General features: G+C 35.0%; 2 protein-coding genes across 2 annotated transcripts; both read right to left on the reverse strand.

Moving 5' to 3' along the window:
* Positions 1–2,246: 2,246 nt before the first annotated feature.
* LOC109162104 (scopoletin glucosyltransferase-like) lies at positions 2,247–4,010 on the reverse strand. The gene has a single exon (XM_019310795.1). The coding sequence runs from the start codon at positions 3,801–3,803 to the stop codon at positions 2,355–2,357; it is 1,449 nt and encodes a 482-aa protein (XP_019166340.1). The 5' UTR covers positions 3,804–4,010; the 3' UTR covers positions 2,247–2,354.
* Positions 4,011–7,228: 3,218 nt separating this feature from the next.
* On the reverse strand, positions 7,229–11,324 carry LOC109161657 (uncharacterized protein At4g15970-like). The gene is made up of 3 exons (XM_019310148.1): positions 10,974–11,324; positions 8,344–8,712; positions 7,229–7,720 (listed from the first exon to the last, which is right to left on the reverse strand). Exons 1-3 carry the CDS (start codon positions 11,289–11,291, stop codon positions 7,229–7,231), a joined length of 1,179 nt encoding a protein of 392 aa, XP_019165693.1. The 5' UTR covers positions 11,292–11,324.
* Positions 11,325–19,969: the final 8,645 nt, after the last annotated feature.

Here is a 19,969-nt window from a genome sequence, read left to right on the forward strand (position 1 = left end):
ATAGCGTAAGCATATTAATTATTATTTTTGTTGAAATTTTGAATTGAGATTTAGATTAATTGAGTAATGTATAAGTTTATATTTGTTAGTGTAAACACGTTGTTTATTAAAATTAAAAGTTTAGAATGTTAATTTTAAAATGTCAAATATTTTAGTTGAGCTTATTCGATAAGGCTGACATCTTTAAGTTTTAAGATTAGGACAAAAACATTTGAACTAGACAAAAAAAATAATTGATTAGTCCGAGCCAAGGTTAGGCCGAAACGGAACAAGTTGGTTTAATTGACATCCATACCGCTAGCTCTCAACACAAAGTGTACATCTTTAAAACATAGTGAATTTGACTTTACAAGGTTAAAAAAAACTTGTGATTTTCACCTTATACTCTCTATGAGAAATCCTTGTGCCTATTTATTTTCTTCAAAATTATTATAAACTAACATTAGTGTAATATAATATGTGGAGTTTGGTACACAAAGTTGTTTGTCCGAACTAATTACAGAGAAACAAATCAAGCAGCAAAAATTATTGAATAATCTATAGGCTGTTGTATGGGTGGAATTAGAAAAATTGAATTGTAAGGCTAAATTTATAGAAATAATTTATAATGTCAATTGACATCAATATCAACTGTACCTACTATAACATGATTGTGTAAATTATTATTGTAATAATTTTTATTTATATTTTACCTAATAATATATAAAATACATAATTATATGAGTATGCTCGAGGCTCATTATTACTTTAGAATTTTCATATACCACCAAAAATGATTTTATAATTTTATAATTTTTTTTTGGGTGAGATGGATGGACCAAAAGGTCCCAGAAAGAGATTAGAAGATTCTTCTAGTAATAATTTTATAATGTTTTAAGGTATCATGCTTTGTACAATGAAATCTTTAAAGGGAAAATGACATTTTCCCCCTTTAAGTTAAATACTTATAGCATTTTTTCTGAATTATTTATTTAAGCATATTAGCCCCCTCAATTATTTTAAAAGTGGTTGATGGGGTGAGGACTCCGGCCCAAGAAGAAGGGCCCAAAAGAGGAGTCCAGAAAGAAAGATATGGGCCAGTAGCGAAAAGAAGCCTAGTAAAAAGCTCGGGCCGAGTCCAGGAGTCGGCCTAGGCCCAAGCGTGGACAGAGACTCGACCCTGAGCCGTTAAGGAACATTGAAGAGCCTCATTTAAGAAGACTCGGCCCAGAGAGCCGTTGAAAGGCGTTCCAAGCGTAGCTTTTAAGTCGGTCCAGGAGCCGTTGGAGGCATTAAAGACAGGACTCGGTCAAGCAAGCAGTTATGAATCCATAGAGCCGTTGGCCGGCCCGGTAACGGCGCCCAACAGTTTAATAATTGTAATTAGCTTTAAAAGCCATGATTAATGTCCCTCAAGTCGGGCGGAGAGAAGCCTACTATATAAAGGCCTCTCCGCCTTTGTAATCGGGGCGAGTCCATGCCCAGAGAATAAGATATACACACTTCCTAGCTTTTCGACTACTCTTTTGCGATCACTTTTGAGAAAGGTGAATCCACCAACCAAAGGTTGTGTTGGACCTCCTTGGGCCTGAAAACCCAAAAACCAATAGTGGCGCTTCCCCCCCCCCCCCCCCCCCCCCCCCCCCCCCCCCCCCCCCCCCCCCCCCCCCCGATATATTAAATTAACATTTCTACTATTAAAGTAAATATTTTATTTATTTTTCTTCTCTAACAAATCATTGCGTATATGTAGGGATAACCACGGTTCGGTTCTAACTGAATTGAATACTATAACAATCGAATTAAAAGTTTCCGGTTATGATTCATATCCAGAACCCAAATATTTAAATTTTAGTTTATTAAAATTATTAATCGAAAAAATTAGATCCTGAACTGTGAACCGACAGTTCTGGATCTGGTTCGCGATTTAGAACTGTCTTCATTTTAAAATAGTAAATGTATTTTATTTTTTCAGTTCACAACATGAATAGGCCGTTCTGGTTCGCAATTTTAATAAACTCTAAATATCGGGTTTCGATTCTAAATTGTAATTGAAATATTTCGATTTGGTAGCTATAGTGTTTGTATGGTTTGAGCCAAATTGTGGTCATTAGAAAAAAAATAAATGAAATATTTATTTTAAAAATAAATATGTCCATTTAACGTCTCAGAAAATAACTACTTAAATAATTCAAACAAAAAAGTGCTATAAATATATAATCTAACTGGAAAAATTGCTATTTTCTCATCTTTTAAAGAACAATACAAATGAAAAAGCAGTTGCTTGATAGATGCTTATGTATGTTTATAATAATTTCCAATACTAGAATAATTAAAACAAAGATACATCTGCGAGTACAAGGTTTTGTTCGTGTCTATTTTGTTGTGCTCAACTCCTTCAACAGGGCGTTTAGAGCAGAGTAAGACGATCCACCAGGTTCAATGGCGTTCAGTGCTTTCTCCTTCAGGCTTCTCGCTCGACTCCTAAACCCCTCCGCTTCTTCACCCACCATCACTCTCACCACCGCCTGCGCCACCGCTTCCCCCTTCACATCCGCCGTCACTCTGCTCCACTGCTTCGCCCCAACCTCAACTCCCACCTTCAAAACTCTACTCACCAGTTTCTCGTTATAGAATTGCTCCGCGAACATCGGCCATGTAACCATTGGCACCCCCGCGCATATTCCTTCCAGAGTCGAGTTCCACCCGCAATGGGTCACGAATGCTCCCGTGGCTTCGTGGTCGAGGATCAGCACTTGCGGGGCCCACCCTCGGACAATCATGCCTTTCCCTCGTACCCTCTCCTCGTACCCTTCCGGCAGCCATTCCTCGTTTTCTGGGTCTTTGTCGTCCTTACGCACCACCCAGATGAAGTGCTGCTCCGATGCCTCTAACCCCACGGCGATTTCGTGGAGCTGCGAGGATGTGAAGTGGGACATGCTTCCGAAACATACGTAGATTACAGAATTTGGTTTCTTGGTGTCCAGCCATTTCAAGATGTCGTGTCGGTTTTCGGTAGATGGGGGTGGTGTTAACAACGTTGTTGTTTTTTCCCGTAGGGCTTTCTCTTCGATTTTTGTGTTGCAGAGGAGAAGAGGGCCGATATGCCACGCTCTTTTCCCCAGTACTTTGGTATAATACTCGGCATACTCGGGTTCAAGCTCGTAGACGCTATTGACGATAACTCCATAGCTTTTGGACTCTGATTCCTTAACTTGTTGAAGCAATTTGGTCATATACGTTTCAGAATCCTCGCGGTCGTGGCGGGACAACTGGGATCTCGTGAGATAGATTTGGTGCGGGAGATCCGGGACGAGGAAAGGTTCCAAGTCCGAGGAAACGTTGTGGTGAGGTTTGTAGGCCCGCACGTTTTCGGCGGCGCACAGCGCGAAGTAGCCGATTCCGTGGAACACCAATCTGGGGATGCCGAATTTGGCGGCGGCGTGGGTGGCCCACGGGAAGAACATGTCGGCGACGAGGGCGTTGGGGCGGCAGTCTTGGAGGAGTTTCTCCAGCGGCTCTTGAAGCATGGCGGTGGCTTTGAAGAATTTGGGGACCAGATCGTCGGAGGTGAGCTGGTCCATCCTCTCGCACCCTTCCGGCAGCCCGGCCTCCGCCGCCGGGAACCTGATCGCCTGGAGGGCGATTTCGATGCCCAGATGGTTGATTTGTTGGATGGCTTTGGTGAGGTAGGGGACGTTGAGAGGGGTGGTGATGACGGTGGCTCTGGCGCCGCGGTACACGAACAGCTTCGCCATGTCCAAGGTGGGGATCATATGGCCATGAGCCATCATAGGAAACAAGAAAATATGAACCTCATCCATTGAAGCTAGCTTGAATCTCTGGGTCTCTCTCTCTCTCAATCAATGGCGGAAAAATTACGAATTTTTGTAGTGGGGAAGCCTATTAAAGCTTCTTACAGTTACTGGAAAAGTGAAGAGATTCTTCGTTCTCTCCGGAGAAGCTAAGGATTTGATGTCACTGATGACACCAATATAAATGAATAATATACATGAAAGTCTTGGTAGTATCAAACAATTGAGGGAACATAGCACCGCCGGTAGTTAATGTTGCTTCAATATGAAGTATAGGCAATTAGGCATGGAGATACCGAAAGCAAGATAAGGTATATTTAATATAGTTGGAGTTTAGTTGTGTAGTTAACTAGCCAAGGGAAAGAAGGCACGCAAGAAAAAGAAGATGTGCCACCTGATGCTCTAAAGTCTAAACCCGTGACACGTTTTTTTTTTTTTTTGTTTTATTTCGATGACATATCATTAAAGCAAGATGATAATTGTTTGGCGCACCAAAAAAAGAAGAAGATGATAATTGTTTGATGTGACATTGGTTAAAATAAAATTTGTTATTATCATCGATTATTTTATAAATTAACTGATCATAAACGTATAAGTAAATGGAAAATACTTGGTGTACTTTCATTTTAAATTTTTAATTTGTATTTTCTCTCACATATTTTTGATGTAGACATTTTTCCGTGGACTTACATGATGAAAATAATCAATCATGATTTACCACCTCAGAGAGTATAAATGAGGAGTAGAATTTTATGAGTCTATGTAGTAGAACTCTAAGTAAATATAATAAAGTATTTAATAAAATATATTTTGATGGTTTTATAGGAATCGGGTATGGGAGTGTAGAACACGGGCGGAAAAGTAATAGATTTACCTATTAAAAATAATGCGTAAAAGCCCGAGATACTCGCCTAAATATACAAAGGATGGGCTATAGCCGAATATGTTACTGAGAGGAATTGAACCCAAACAGATGGATTGAGAGAATGAGACCAGAACCGCCGCTAGACCATAGTGCTTGTTGTGTCTCTTGTTGTCCCTCGTTAGGAATCCAGATCCCCTATTTATAGTGTACTCTCCCTATCCTCTGCCGTCCACGTGTCCCACGTAACACTGCTACGCCCGCGACTTTCCGCGTCCATCGGAGCACGTACGCCCGAGAGCTGTGTCGATGCGTTGTGCCACCCCGCACGCGGCCCCATGGTACCGCGCGCCGCCTCCCGTGCGAGGGGGCGCTGGGCGCGCCGTCGCCAGCTGGGGGCAGCACCGCAGCCGGCGACCCCCTCCGGCCACCCTTCCTACGGCACCCCACACCATCGGCCTGCTCCCCCTTCGATCCATCTACGGCCCAATAATATCGGCCCACTGCGTCTAATTATGATGTGCATCCGTATGCACCATGCACCATGCATGGTGCATACTGATGCAAAAACGACGTCGTTTTGCATCAAAACGCGCATCCTACTTTTTAAAAAAATCAGTTTCGATTCCCAGCAACAATATTATGTTATTCATTTTTTAGTTCATTCATTCTGGATTTGTAGTTATGAAATTCTGGATGTATAGTTATGCAATTCTGGATGTATAGTTATGCAATTCTGGATGTGTAGTTATGAAGTTATGGATGTGTAGTTATGCAATTCTGGATTTATACTTATGAAGTTATGAATGTGTAGTTATGCAATTCTTACATGTGAGTGATTTTATGATTTGTGCAGATGATGACGGATTAATAAGAATGAATGGATAGTTGGACGGAATTTCGTGGGGGAGAGTCAGATGTCAATTTTTAAGTAGTTACTAGTAAGTGTCTCGTGCAATGCATGGACTATTATTAATTTAACAAATGAGTAAATTACACTTTTGGTCATATTACTATAAAGGGTGTGTTAATTTCGCTCCATAACTTTTAAAATTAACAATTTAGTCCTTTTAATTATGCTTTTTTTTAGCATATTTGGTCTTTCCGGCCAAATCATTGGTAGAAATTGGTCGGAAAAACTTGAACCTTTTTAAATTTTTTATTCATGAGAATAAGAGTCTTTTTACGTATATATGGGGATGGGGTACGAATGTACGATGATGGGAGTGGGGGCAGTGGCAAATTATTGTATGGACCATGATCCACACAATGTTATATGGACCATAACAAAAAGTATATTTTTAATATATTGAATGTACATTATACAATATAATGTACATTCAGTACAAAAATAATGTGCATCCCCTGAATATAATGTACATTATTTTTGTACTGAATATACATTTTTTTTTTTACTGAATGTATATTATTTTATCATATACAAAATATGGTCCACACAATAATGATTGAGAGGCACTTGCCCCCGAACTGCCCATTATAGATCGGCCCATGATATTAGCAACGATATGAAGCATTCAATTTAATATTATAATCAGGCCCACGCAATACATTTATTCTCATATTGTAGGCCTAAAGATTACCTTTCTTTGATGGCATTTTTGGATTTCTAACATATTCCTTGCACCTCAAAACCAACCTATCTAATAGCAATTCCCTTATGTTGAATTACGGAAAAGTTCATAACTGCTTTTTCAAGGTGTATCGAGATGAAGTTCGCCTTATAATCTTAATCGACAAAAAATCAGAATGAAGTAAAATAGCTTAGATTGTCCATATCCGGCTCAGATCAAGAAATCGAATATACTACATAAAATCAAATATGAAACATTGTGGTTGTCCATAAAATAATTGTCTTTCTTGCTTTATTTAGTTTGCAACCTTTAATTTAAAGGGAAAAGGGTCAAATAAACCCTCTAATATTAGCCAAAAGTGCAATAAAGCCCTCCAACATTAAAAAAGTTCAATTGAACACACAAACTTGTCAAAATAAATAGATCAAATAGACCATGTTTACTGGTAATGGTTATTCACCGCCCAAAATGCTTAACTTACAGCAACCTTCGCCTGAAAAATGACCATCACCTTCGCCGGCACAACCAAACCGTCTGTTTTGGTTCTGTTCATCTTCTCCGGTGGAGAAAACGAACGGTCCGGTCGTCTTCTCCAACCGTCGTCTCCGTTCGTCTTCTCCAGTTCCGTTGGAGAATTCGAGTAGATGTTTGGAGCAGACGCCAACGGAGAAGATGAGCAGATGTTTGGAAAAGATGCCAGTAGCATGACGCTCGACGGCGCCGGAATGTTGAACGGAATTTCCATGACCGGTTATTTCAAGTGAACAACCGGTCATTTGGGTTTGAATGAATCAAAATGACAAATTTGTGTGTTCAATTAATTTTTTTTTTTTAAATGTTGGAGGGCTTAATTGCACTTTTAACTAATATTTCAGGGTTTATTTGACCTTTTTCCCTAATTTAAATTGTCAATACATACAATATTTCAACACAACAACATTAACTAAATCTACTACAAATCCGCAAATGCACTGCATGCATTATATATACCCACATCGTCTTGGAACGGTCCATGTTTGTAGCCTGGATGTCCTCTCGTTGCTGCCCAATCCCATATAATTCTTCCAATCATCAATAACCATTTTAAGGTCATGAATTTTGTTGTCAAGACCAAAACAACAATTGGCATGCATCGTGCACACCAGATTAAGGTCTGAGTTGGTGTCACAAAACCCTCCGAAGTAAGCCGTGTTCAGAAACCTTATTTTAAACCCAATCTGTTTAATGAAAGGATAAAATTTGATTATGTTTAGCACGTCCTGTTCGTTCTTCCCCGGAAAAGCTTCCCTCGATTTGTACCAGAATTTGAAAAATTCGAGGGAGCGGTTGTTTGATGTTACGTAGTTGAAGCCGGCGTTTGGGGAGTTGTTTAGGTCGGAAGAGTCAGACCAGTGGTGGTCGCATGCGATTTGAAAGTCGGTGTCCGGGTAGAAATGTGAGAATGGTTGGCGAAGCCACATTATATCAGCGTCCTATTAAAAAATATAAAAATTCATGTAAGACAGTCTAATATAAAACTGTTAAGATGAAACGTTTATTATTACAACAAAAGCTAGAGCTTATAATGAAGGTGTAATTTTATTTTCTTATATCTCCATCACATTTAAGAAAGAGATGGTGCTAGATTTGACCATTCACTGGTCTCGGCCAAAGAATCCCCTAATTACCAATTGCTAGACTTGGCGTGCTTACCGCTACTCAAAAGTTATAGCTTACGGGGTAACCCTAACCAAGATAGCAAGAGATCTACGCTTGTAATCATAAGGTTACGAGTTCGAATCCTTTGCTCCTTGGTTTGAGCCGGTGAGTCAGTTATGGGTAACCTAAACTAGTTTAGTTCCTTGCAATGTTTTGACGGGTAGGGATATAAGGCGGAATTTACCCACACTTCAAATCTTTGTAGGATTTTTCTGGTCATCTACAAAAAACAGTTATAACTTATAACAAATGCTCAACTTTATTTACTTAGTGATCACATTTTCGAGAGACATGATGTTGAACTTGACCTTCACGATCTCCGCCCAATAATCTGATCTCTTATCTACCCATTGCTAGATATGCTAATATATATGTATGTATGTATGTATCTACCTACCGTAAAAATGAAGCTATATCCCATTTCGAGAACCATCCGCAAAAAGTCAATCCTCCTCCACATCATCTTCAAGTAGTCTTGGCTCATGAAATGCGCCTCGCCGGAGAAGTCAACTCCGCCGGTGCTCAAGGCGTAGCAATGAGGGTGTAACTCACGACAGCGAGCGTAAGCGGTTTTGTCCAAGGCCACCACTACCACGTGCTTCAACAGCCCTTCTGTTTGGTTCCCAATCCTAAAACTCTCCAAAAACAGATCAAATATGCTGCCCGACCTTGTCCATGCTGCGTTTAAGGTTGTTATGATCACTGTTCTGTTTGCCATAGCTGCCTTCTCCAACACTTTCTCTACACTCTTCTCCACCACCTTGTCCTAGTTAATATTTTTACAAATGAAATTCATAAGAAGATAATTAAATGGCTTATTAATTATTATCTCACTGCTTTTAATTTGTATCATTTTTTTAGTTATTAAAATTAAATCTACGGTACATACTCAGATTAGTCTTCTAGTGCTGGGAATATTAATTTTTTCGTAGGAGAAATGATTTTGAACTCTCTATCTTTCTTAAAGAATGAGAGTACACTGTCACTGCCAACTAAATTAATTGTATGTTTTAATATTTGACTTGAGCAACCATCACCTCCCCATAAAATTTCAAATATATATATATTAATGAAAAATTGTTCTTTAATAATAAGTGGTAAGTTTAGGGATATTACGAAATTACATAAATGTATAGTGTATGTGTGTATATATCGAGGGCAGAAGAGATAAGATTTCTTAAATTTGAACTTTTTCTGAATACTATTCGCCCCATTGATGCTTGAACTCATGACATGAGAGAATTACTCCATGATACTTGATCACAAGGTCATTGGCTAAATTTGGAATCTATATTAAATAATGAAAACACAAAATACAAAATCTCCATGGTACAAAGAATTTGAATAGTTCAAAATTTTTGAAAAGTAAAAAGAAGAAATTAATGAAAGAGAAAGGTAACAGAATTACTGAAATTAAAGACAAATTTCCAAAATCTCTTAATTAAACTTTCATGCCAATAAATTCAAGGTTTAAAATTAAAGTGAACATTACACAAATTTTCGAAAATGTAAAAAGAATGTCTACGTATACATCACAAAAACAAATTTCCAAAATCTCTTAAACTTCCATGCCAATAAATAATTCAAGGTTTAAAATTAAAGAAAACATTACAAAAATTTTTGAAAAGTAAAAAGAAGAAATTAATGAAAGAGAAACGTAAGAGAATTAATGAAATTAAAGACTAAGAGTCTACGCATACATCACAAAAAACAAATTTCCAAAATCTCAGTCAATACCCCATTAAGACTTAAACCCATGACTTTCGATTTGGAGAGTCACTTCGTGCCACTAGACTACAAAGTCATTGGGTACAATATTACATTTAAATTGAATTCTACTACTTGTTCTTTCAATTTTTACTCTTTCACTCTTACTTACCAAATAATGATAAAGTTATCTTCATCATGTAGATTTTAATAAAAATGTATAAAATTTGAGTTTCAAAGTAAAAAATTTAAGCATAAAATAAGAGTTAATATAATATTTTCCTTTCAAATTAAATCATTGAAATCTCAACATCATTTGGTTGGAAAATAATAACTTGTTTAATTAATGCATTTCCACTTCCACCTTTAAAATTAAAATTTTCATTAAAATAAATAAATCTCATCAACAACGCCAATAGGGGTGTGCAAATTTCGGAGAAATTTCGGTTAACCGACCGAACCGACATAATTCGGTTAACCGTTTTTTAACCGAAATATTTCGGTTCGGAGAATGGTTAAAGGTTTTCCCAAAATTCGGTTAACGGTTAATTCGGTTCGAAAGTGTCGGTTAACCGAACGGTTAACCGAATTTTGGAATATATATATATAATATATTAAATATTAAATATAAATATATAATATGTACTAAAATCCTAAATAGTCAAATGGATTATGGACTTATGGTATTATTTTTGTATGTTTTGATATGAATTTATTATGATATGTATTTTATTTTAATTGAATTTATTATTTTAGGAGTTATTTTTAGGATTTTCAATTTTAGGGTTAAAAATTTCGGTGAATCGGTTAACCGACCGATTAACCGAAAAAAAGTTCGGTTCGGTTAATTCGGTAGAGCGCATTTCGGTTCGGTTAATGGTTAAGGCAAAAAAAATTTCGATTAATTCGGTTCGGTTAAAACGGTTCAGTTAACCGAACGGTTAACCGAATGAACACCCCTAAACGCCAAGCACCTTGTGCCTTAGATAGCATTTCTGTGGCTCCCCCTGAGAAAATGTCACTGGATTGAACTCCGGTAGTGGGATATTGACTCTTTGGACGACAGTATTTTGAGAAAGTATAGAACATATACTACCTTGTAATAGAGTCAATAGTACTAAAAAAAAAAAAATCTCAACAGCAAAAAATAATTAAAGATGAAAACGTACTATATATATAGAATTATAAATAAACCTTACGAAATTCAAAAGTGCCCTAACTAAATTCTATAGTGTGTTAAACTCTATAAGATCATTAACATTAAAATAAATAAAATAAAAACAAAAACATGTTGATGGTGGTTGGGGTTGAATAACTTACCGTGAATGAAGAAGGAATGGTTTTGTTGGGAGCAGTACTGTGCATAGAAGGAGATGAAGTAGCAGAAAAGTTTTCATGTTTGAAGTAGGAGAGGTTGGGGAAGAGTTGTCTGGCAGAGGTGAATCGATAAAGAAGGAGACACGACGATATTACGATCATAAAAAGAACAACAATTTTGACAACGTTACTCGGAATAATGCGGTGGCGGTTGTGCTGAAAGGGTTGATTGGAGCGGCCGCCGCCGCCACCGGCCTCCTCCTCCACCAGCTTTTCTTCACCTTTGTAAGTGTTTTTTCTTTCTCCTCCCAAGTTTTCCATTATTGTTTCGTATGTTGAAGCCCCAATGTGGTACGACATCTTAAATTACTTCAACAACAAATTAATTAAAGTCAAACCTTAATACCTTCTCCTTCAATTCCTAGGCTAATCCCGTCCCAGAAATTTTACCCCTTTCTAAATGACATGGAAGAGAGAGAATACATTTTTTATTCTTTTTTGGCTCATTCGGTTTTAAATGCTATACCATATTACTCTATGCAAACTAATCTACTCCCCAAAGGTCTTTGTGATAACATTGACAGGAAAGATCGAAGGTTCATTTGGGGAGACTCAGACAATAACAGTGGATGCCATTTGGTTGGATGGGATAAAGTAACTAAACCCAAGAAGGAGGGAGGGCTTGGCATCAGAAGTACGCATGACATGAACCTTGCCTTCCTCACGAAGCTCGGGTGGAGATTAATGAAAGAAGACGGTCCTCTCTGGACAAACGTCCTTAAAGCTAGATACTTTAGAGACTATCCTAACATCAATGGGATTCTCCTGGCTTTCAAGAGCTCAAATGTGTGGAAAGGAATCTCGAGGGCTGCCCCGATCTTAAAGGAGGGGATCCGGTGTTCTATTGGGTACGACCAAAACACAAAATTCTGGAGCGATAAGTGGCTCGGAGATGTCACTCTGATAGAGGTCGCTACCTTTGTCATCCCTGACAGGGAAAGAGAGAGGTTGGTAAGAGATTACTGGAATGTCAATTTTGGCTGGGACCTGCCTCACCTTGTCATGCTACTGCCGCTTCATTATATCAACATCCTTAGGGGTGTTTTCCTATCTAATGGTCCCAACATAAGGGATAATGTCTCTTGGCACAAGAATCCTTCAGGGAAGTTTTCAGTCAGCTCAGCTTATAACATATCCGTTGGTGAGAGCATTCAAGCTGACAACATCCCTTGGGAGATCATTTGGAGATTAAGAGTGCCGAATAGGATTAAATTCTTCCTATGGTTGGTGATGCATGGCAGCATCCTTTGCAATGCCGAGCGCGTGAGGAGACATATGGCAGCCAATGACGTCTGCCACCTTTGCCCTGAAAGCAGCGAGAATATCAACCATGTCTTGAGATCTTGCCCTGCTGCTCTTAAAGTCTGGAAAGCTCTTATCCCCTCTTATCTAATGGATAGGGATCTCTGCTTGGATTGGAAGATTTGGTTGGTGGACAACTTAAGGATCAATGGAGCTAAATATGGCTTCAAAAGCTGGAATGTTGCTTTCAGTATTTCCTTGTGGATGATCTGGAAGTGGAGGAACTCCCATATTTTCAAGAACGAGGTTATCCACACTAATCGAAAGGTGGAAATTATTAAGGATTATTGTCTCAATGTTCACAAAGCTCTTTGGAGGGGACCAATTTCGAACAGTTTTCCCGATAACCAGACCAGGTCTCTGATGTGTTGGGAGAAGCCGGAGGAAAATTGGATCGCCATCAACGTTGACGGCAGCTGCAAACCGAGAACCCATTCGGCGGGTTGTGGAGGCATTTTAAGAAGCTATAATGGAGATTGGATCGCCGGTTTCCAGCAGGATTTAGGATGGTGCTCGGCCGAAGTTGCGGAAGCCCGTGCCGTCCTTGCCGGGCTCAAAGTCGCGTGGAGTTTGACCTTCTCTAACATCGTGATCCAGAGTGATTCTGTCAACGTGGTCAAGTATATTAATGACCCTCTTTTTGACACCAAAGGTGGTGGAACCCTGTGTAATGTTATTACTGAGTGTAAGGCGTGGATCATGAAGAACTGGAATGTCAAATGCTGCCACATTTTGCGGGAACAAAACCAACCGGTGGATTGGCTTGCAAAGAATTATGCTCCGGACAACGAGTTGGCCATCTTGTTTTTTTGCCCCAATGACGAACTCGCGGAGTATATCCGTAAAGATTGTCTAGGAGTTTCTTTTGTCCGCGGTGACTAGTTTTGTTTGTTCCCCGGGGTTTCACCCTTCCTCTGTATTCAAAAAAAAAATTGGAGAGAGAATTGCTAAAATAGAAATAGGAGAGAGAATTTACTAATGAAAGAAAAAGCTGCAAAAGGACAACTGCACAACTTTTTATGTCTTTTTTATTTTTATTATTTCTTTTAATATTATTTTATTATATACAAAATTGATGATGGGGAGGTGGGACCAAAAATTTCTCTCACTTTCTAAAATGGGCCCCACCTCCACATCATCAATTTTGTATATAATAAAATAATATTAAAAGAAATAATAAAAATAAAAAAGACATAAAAAGTTGTGCAGTTGTCCTTTTGCAGCTTTTTCTTTCATTAGTAAATTCTCTCTCCTATTTCTATTTTAGCAATTCTCTCTCCAATTTCAATACACATGCATCAAAAAAGAATAAAAAATGTATTCTCTCTCTTCCATGTCATTTAGAGCATCCACATTGGTTGGGGAGAATGGGAGGATAATGTAAGAGTGATTAGGAAAGAGAATGTGGGAGGGGAGAGAAAAAAAAAAAAAAACAAAACAAAACGAAACAAAAAAAAATTAAAAAAAAAAAAGTAATCAGACGCGTGCAGTGCACGCGCCCGGCTTTTGCCCAAGGCTGTGCACGAACGCGCACAGCCTTGCTTCTTCTTCTTTTTTTTTTTTTTTTTTTTTTTTTTTTTTTGACAATATCCTCACATTTGCAGGACAATTCTTTTTCAATTATCCCCCCTCCACACTAGTTATTATCTCATGTAGGGAAGAATTAATGCTGAAATCTCCCCACAATATGCACAAGTGTGGATGCTTTTAGAAAGGGGTAAAATTTCTGGGATGGGGTTAGCCGCCCTAGCTAGCTACTACCGCAACATGCCACACAGCACATATTTATACTATACATTATACTCTTTTAAATTTTATTAGTAATTGTCGCATGCAATGCACCAATTATTATTAATTTAACAAATTTATCAATTAATTTTTTGACATCCTCTAAATTATATAATTCGTATAAATTATACCAATTAAAGAATAACACGATTAGTTAGTGTAAATTTCGTAAGTTAATTTAATTGTTAACTTTGTTAAATACATTTTAATATTAATACAAATTATCTTATCGATTATATATAGCTATGGCTTTTACATATATATGTAAAATTATTGCTTGCAAAAATCTTTCATGCATCAATTGAGTATAAATAAATTTCATTAAATGATACAATAAAACCACCCCAAAACATTCTTAATTGACATTTTTAAGTATAAGCATTACAATAGTATAAAAATTAAAAACATATAAAATATAACTTTTTTTTATTTAAAATAAATCCTATCTTGGCCAAAACTATACATATATTAATATATCAATTTTGTTTTAGCCCAAGCAAAAAGCCCAATCCATAACACAACCCAAAACCATAAAAATCCCAAATGTGAACACAGTTAATGTGAATGTGAACACAATTAATGCATTCACACTTGGACGAAATTTTTTTTACCCTACTTCTTTTTGCTTATATATATATATATATATATATATATATATATATACTATACTATACTAATAAGAGCCCAAGAGAGTTAGGCCTATAATGGGTAGAAAAAATGGCGGTCACAGATTTTAATTAAATGAATGGCTCAAATTGATTGAAAGATTGATCAGATTTAAATTTTATACTAAAATTTCCTAAAATACCCACACACCGTTACTAATTCCGTTAAAATTTTAAAAATTGCCGTTAGTTCACCGTTAACTTACTCATTGATTTCAATAGAAAAAGGTCTTAGGTTCGAATCTCATCCCAATCAAAGTTGGCATAATTAGTACTCTATTTTACTCTTATTAAATTATATAAATAATAATTTAGTAGTTACAACAAAAAATAATACATATGCATTTCTTTAATTTATAATTATGTGTCCACAATGCCTTTATTCAAAAAAAAAAATTATTCATTATCAATAAATTAACTAAGAGAAATATTTTTATTAGTTATATTGTCTTTATTTTTCTTCAATATAAAAATTTTTTATATTCAAATTTATTAATTGATTATATTCGCTACATTATCCTTACAATGTCTTTATTCAGTGAAAAAAAATATTAAATATCAATAAATTAATTAAAAGAAATATTTTCATTAGTTATATTGTCTTTATTTTTCTCAAATGTAAAAATTTTTACATTCAAATTCATCAATTGATTATATTCACTATATTATTTATTATCTTTTTTTGTGCAGTATTTTTCTAATTAAATATCAAAGTTATAATACAAAATAATGCTATATATTTATTTACCAAGTATTTTATTAATACCATGAAAAAATTAAAAAAAAATATAATTAATAAAGCCAACCATATTAACTACTTTGAGAGATTTTGTGACAAAGAGAGTATTCAAATCACACAACAAATTGAAGTGAGAACTACCTCGCAATGTCCTTGTTTGACAATCAGCAGTTAGGGGTTAGCATTAGCGGATTATACTAGCGGATTTAACCAGCGAATTTATTTAATTATTAACATTGGGTAGAAAAAATGATAGCCAAATTATTAAATCAAATGAATGGTTCATATTGTTCAGGTTTTAACTTTTTTCTTTTAAGATTTTCTAATTTATCTTTAATTATATGATTATCAATTTAATTTTTCCGTTAATTCACCGTTAGTCTAATTCTAATATTAAAAGTTGATGATTCCCACCAAGAATTTGATCGTCGGGTCGTGCTAATTCCATACGAATCAGTACTGAGAAGTCTAATATAGAATTATAACTACACCATTAATCTAATTATAATATTAAAGTCTTAATAGAACTTAACAACAAATCCTAATGTCGGAATCTCCTCAAACAATATTAGTATATATTTAATATTTTATGCCCTAATTTTATTTGTTCTCCCTTATGTCCCATATTTGGTTTCAACCATACATGTACAATTATTTTATTGACAATTATAATCAATCTTGACTATATTATCTTGCATTTGTAAACTTAGAATTACCTATTTAACCCATCCAAAGCAGGGTTATGGATCAACCCATGCGGGAATTATGTCCAAAGTGGGCAGATTCCTTGTGCGTATTAGCATTTACAACCTCCCACAATGCTCTGTCGGGTCGGAGTGTGGGGGACCCTTGGGGTTGGAGACTCAACCTTTGGGAGAAGAATTACCTATTTAAATACGCAAATTCAACATTCAATTATCGCATGAACAATTTCAATATAATCCTGCCTTAATATACTTTAAAGTATTTATTTAAAAAAAACATTGGGCATTACCCCAATCGCGCAATGCGCGTAAAAAACTAGTATATATATATATATATATATATATATATATATATATATATATATATATATATATATATATATATATATATATATATATATATATTATCATTGTCTTTTGGGGGAATGAGGATGTAATTATGCTTTTTAAGGCGCAATGTGCCAAGACACTAAAATTGTAGTGAAACACATCAGGGAACTAGATGAAATCAATAATTCATTTTTAGCGGGAGTGAAAACAAGATCGAGGAAGCATGGATCACGCCAGTGAGGGTGCTTCCTTCTAAAATTGCTATTTCACCAGTTAATCCAACATTTTCGTCACAGGTCATAGATATGCATTTTTGAAATATTTGCTTTTATGAAAAATTTGATAATCTTGCATTGATATACGCCAGGATACCAAATGATATTTTGATAAAATCTGAACACTAATTTAAAAATACACATTGGGCATCAGAATATTTGCGCAATGCGTGTGTGGTAACTAGCTAGTATATATATTTTAAAAATGCATAACTATGACATCTGACAGAAATGTTGGATTAACCGGTACAATAATAGCAATTTAGAGGGAAGCACCCTCACTAGATAGTACATAAGAATAGTTTTTGCAACACAAAACTCTATTAATTTGTGTTGCTTCTTCTGGTTGTCACTTCCGCCATAAATGAATTTTTGATTTGATCGAACCTAAGATCTAGCTTCCTTATAAAAATTAATGAGTAAGTTAATAATAATAAATAGTTAACGGAATATCCCGTTATTAAAGTTTACACTGACGAAATACAAGGGTATTTAGGAAAAATAAATGATGATATAGTAGAGGGTAAAATTAGAAAAATAATAAAAATACAAAAATCAAAATAATACGAATCATTCATTTCAACAAACAACTGCACTAACATTTTTTAATTTCTGTTAGTGACATAACTTTATTGACCCTTATTAAATTTGTAGATTTATTTTAATAATCATATATACCAAACACTATAAATAAAATTCTGAACAATTCTATTATAGTACGTATACCAAACAATCTAAATTTCTACTTTATTCTCACATTATTCCTTTCTCACAAAATTATATTTTTTTTTCTCTAATTTACTCGTTGCAACTATACGGCATGTAAGACTTCAAACCAGCTAGGAGCAAATTAAATCTAAGCTCCTACAACTGTAAGATATTTTTTAAATCTGTTTGCAGAAAACAACGTACTGATAGTGTCTTTTCGAAAACTTAATAAAATGGTACGGTTCATTATCATAATTTTGGCCTTGCAGGCTTGCAGTCAATAGTTTTTAAATTAAGTCACTGAACACTCTGAATATATGCAATTTTACCGGATAGCAGGTAACCTGCACTGAGGCTCAATCTCATGACCTTCTACATGAAAAAGGTCACTACATGCCGACAGAGTTAATCTTCTTAATTTTCATTATAAGAACAAAAAAAATGACGCTTATAATCCCTCGATTATAATCAATATGTAGACTTAATATAATTCTTCAGTTATAAATTATGATTGTGGTGTAGATTTAGTTTCTCAAATATTTGTGATGCATTTTGATTAACGGGGTCAACTTCAATTGTGTTAGACGATCTGCGAATCGTGCGGTCCACTTAATAGCACGAGATGCCGTTTCTGTGTCAGGTCTTGGGGAGTGGCTGGATTCACCACCCCATTATCTTGTTTCTGTTCTTGACGATGATTGAATGAATGAATTTTACTTTTTCAAAAAAAAAAATATTTGTGATGCATATTTAGTTATTATCAAAGTGGAATATATTAGTAATAAATTTAGTCTTCAAAGGACAAGATATGTCACTTTAATAATAATTGAAATATTAAATTTACCTCCAAGTAATTGAATAATTAAATCTAAACATCAATCATAACGATAGGGACTAAATATGTTTTTTTTTTTTTTTTTAAATATAGAATCAGCATTCCCATAAGATTTTCTTCTCATCACATTATTGTACAAGGATTAACTATATATACATCAAGGTTCTTACCTTATTAATCACGTTTCTCGATATAGAACTAGCATTCTCATGTGATTTTCTTCTCACGTTATTGTACATGTGTTTGATCACATGTCACATGATTAACCCCTTTCTTTTTAAAAAATAAAATTTTTTTGTTTAATATTCATTTAATTGTGTAGTGCGTACAAGTTAAGCAATTATTATTCCATTCATTCACTATGGTCCACAAAATTGTATAGACCATAAATAAAAATGTATATTTTTAATATACTTAAAGTACATTATTTATGTACTTTTTAATGTAGTACAGGTATTATTATTATTATTATTATTGAAAGTGAATTGAAATTGTAGAAATGTAAACAAAATAATGAATAAATTGTAAATATCATGATTTTTAAAGATATATAAAAAAAAAATGAATACCTCCAAACTATATATGGTTTACAATTGATGACAGGGCTAAAGGATTAGCATAGAATTCAAAAATATCTGGGACAATATATACTATTTACATAGGAGTTGAGATATTTTTTTTCCCCAAAAGAGTAATCTAAGTAAATAATGAGCAATGATTTAACACATTTCTATAAGATAACGAAAATGATTTATCTGTGACGTCTCAACCAAAGAAGCTTGACATAGATGTGATTATCCACTTTTAAAAATATCTCCTCGGATATTAATAATTTTAAAACAATATTACCAAATCATTGATTAGTCTACTCGAAAACTTCAATTCTGTAGCTTCAATGTGAAGTGTTTCTTTATCCTTATTTAGCTTTGATTTTCTTCTTAAAATTTTTTCAGTCTTTTTAAGCTTATAGGATAATTAGACAAGAAATTCAAAATATATTTACAATTGATATTGATAATGCACAAAGACTCGCTTGGGAAATCTCAGTCTAACTCGAAATCGACGTAACATATTATACATATAGGTGTAATCGATCTAAAAAACTTAGAAAAACTAATAACTAGTTGTTGATTACCGATTGTGGTATTGTGACCACTTGATCTGCTAAGTCACTTTACATGTTCATACAAATTGCGTTATATAAGCCTAAAACTTAATACTAATTTAGATTATTAGTAATTTTACTTTATTAGACCTTACGTTTGTCCTTATTATCATACTTTAAAAGAAATCCGCATCACTTTTCATATTCATGCTATCTAGCTATCTTCATATCTGGTTCAAATTAGATCATCATAACCCTATTAAAAATAGTATTTCTCAAATTTTTAAAAATAAATGTAACTAATATGATGCAATTTCAATTAGGAGAAACTAAAAATATTGTCAAATATAAATATTATACTCCGTGCAATGCAATTTCAAACGAACTTTTACATTATTTTTTATCAATGATTTTGTAGTCTAGTGACACGAAGTGACTCTGCCAAATGAAAGATTATACAGTAATTCATAAGTTTGACAATATTACAT

Source organism: Ipomoea nil, unplaced genomic scaffold, assembly GCF_001879475.1.
Source record: "Ipomoea nil cultivar Tokyo-kokei standard unplaced genomic scaffold, Asagao_1.1 scaffold2926, whole genome shotgun sequence".
Lineage (NCBI taxonomy): Eukaryota > Viridiplantae > Streptophyta > Magnoliopsida > Solanales > Convolvulaceae > Ipomoea > Ipomoea nil.

Coding starts and splice junctions, on each gene's coding strand:
- LOC109162104 (XM_019310795.1), bottom strand. CDS start 3,803: ATGGATGAGGTTCATATTTTCTTGTTTCCTATGATGGCTCATGGCCAT.
- LOC109161657 (XM_019310148.1), bottom strand. CDS start 11,291: ATGGAAAACTTGGGAGGAGAAAGAAAAAACACTTACAAAGGTGAAGAA. Junction 8,713..10,973: donor CCATTCCTTCTTCATTCACG/GTAAGTTATTCA, acceptor AATATTAACTAG/GACAAGGTGGTGGAGAAGAG. Junction 7,721..8,343: donor GATATAGCTTCATTTTTACG/GTAGGTAGATAC, acceptor ATTTTTTAATAG/GACGCTGATATAATGTGGCT.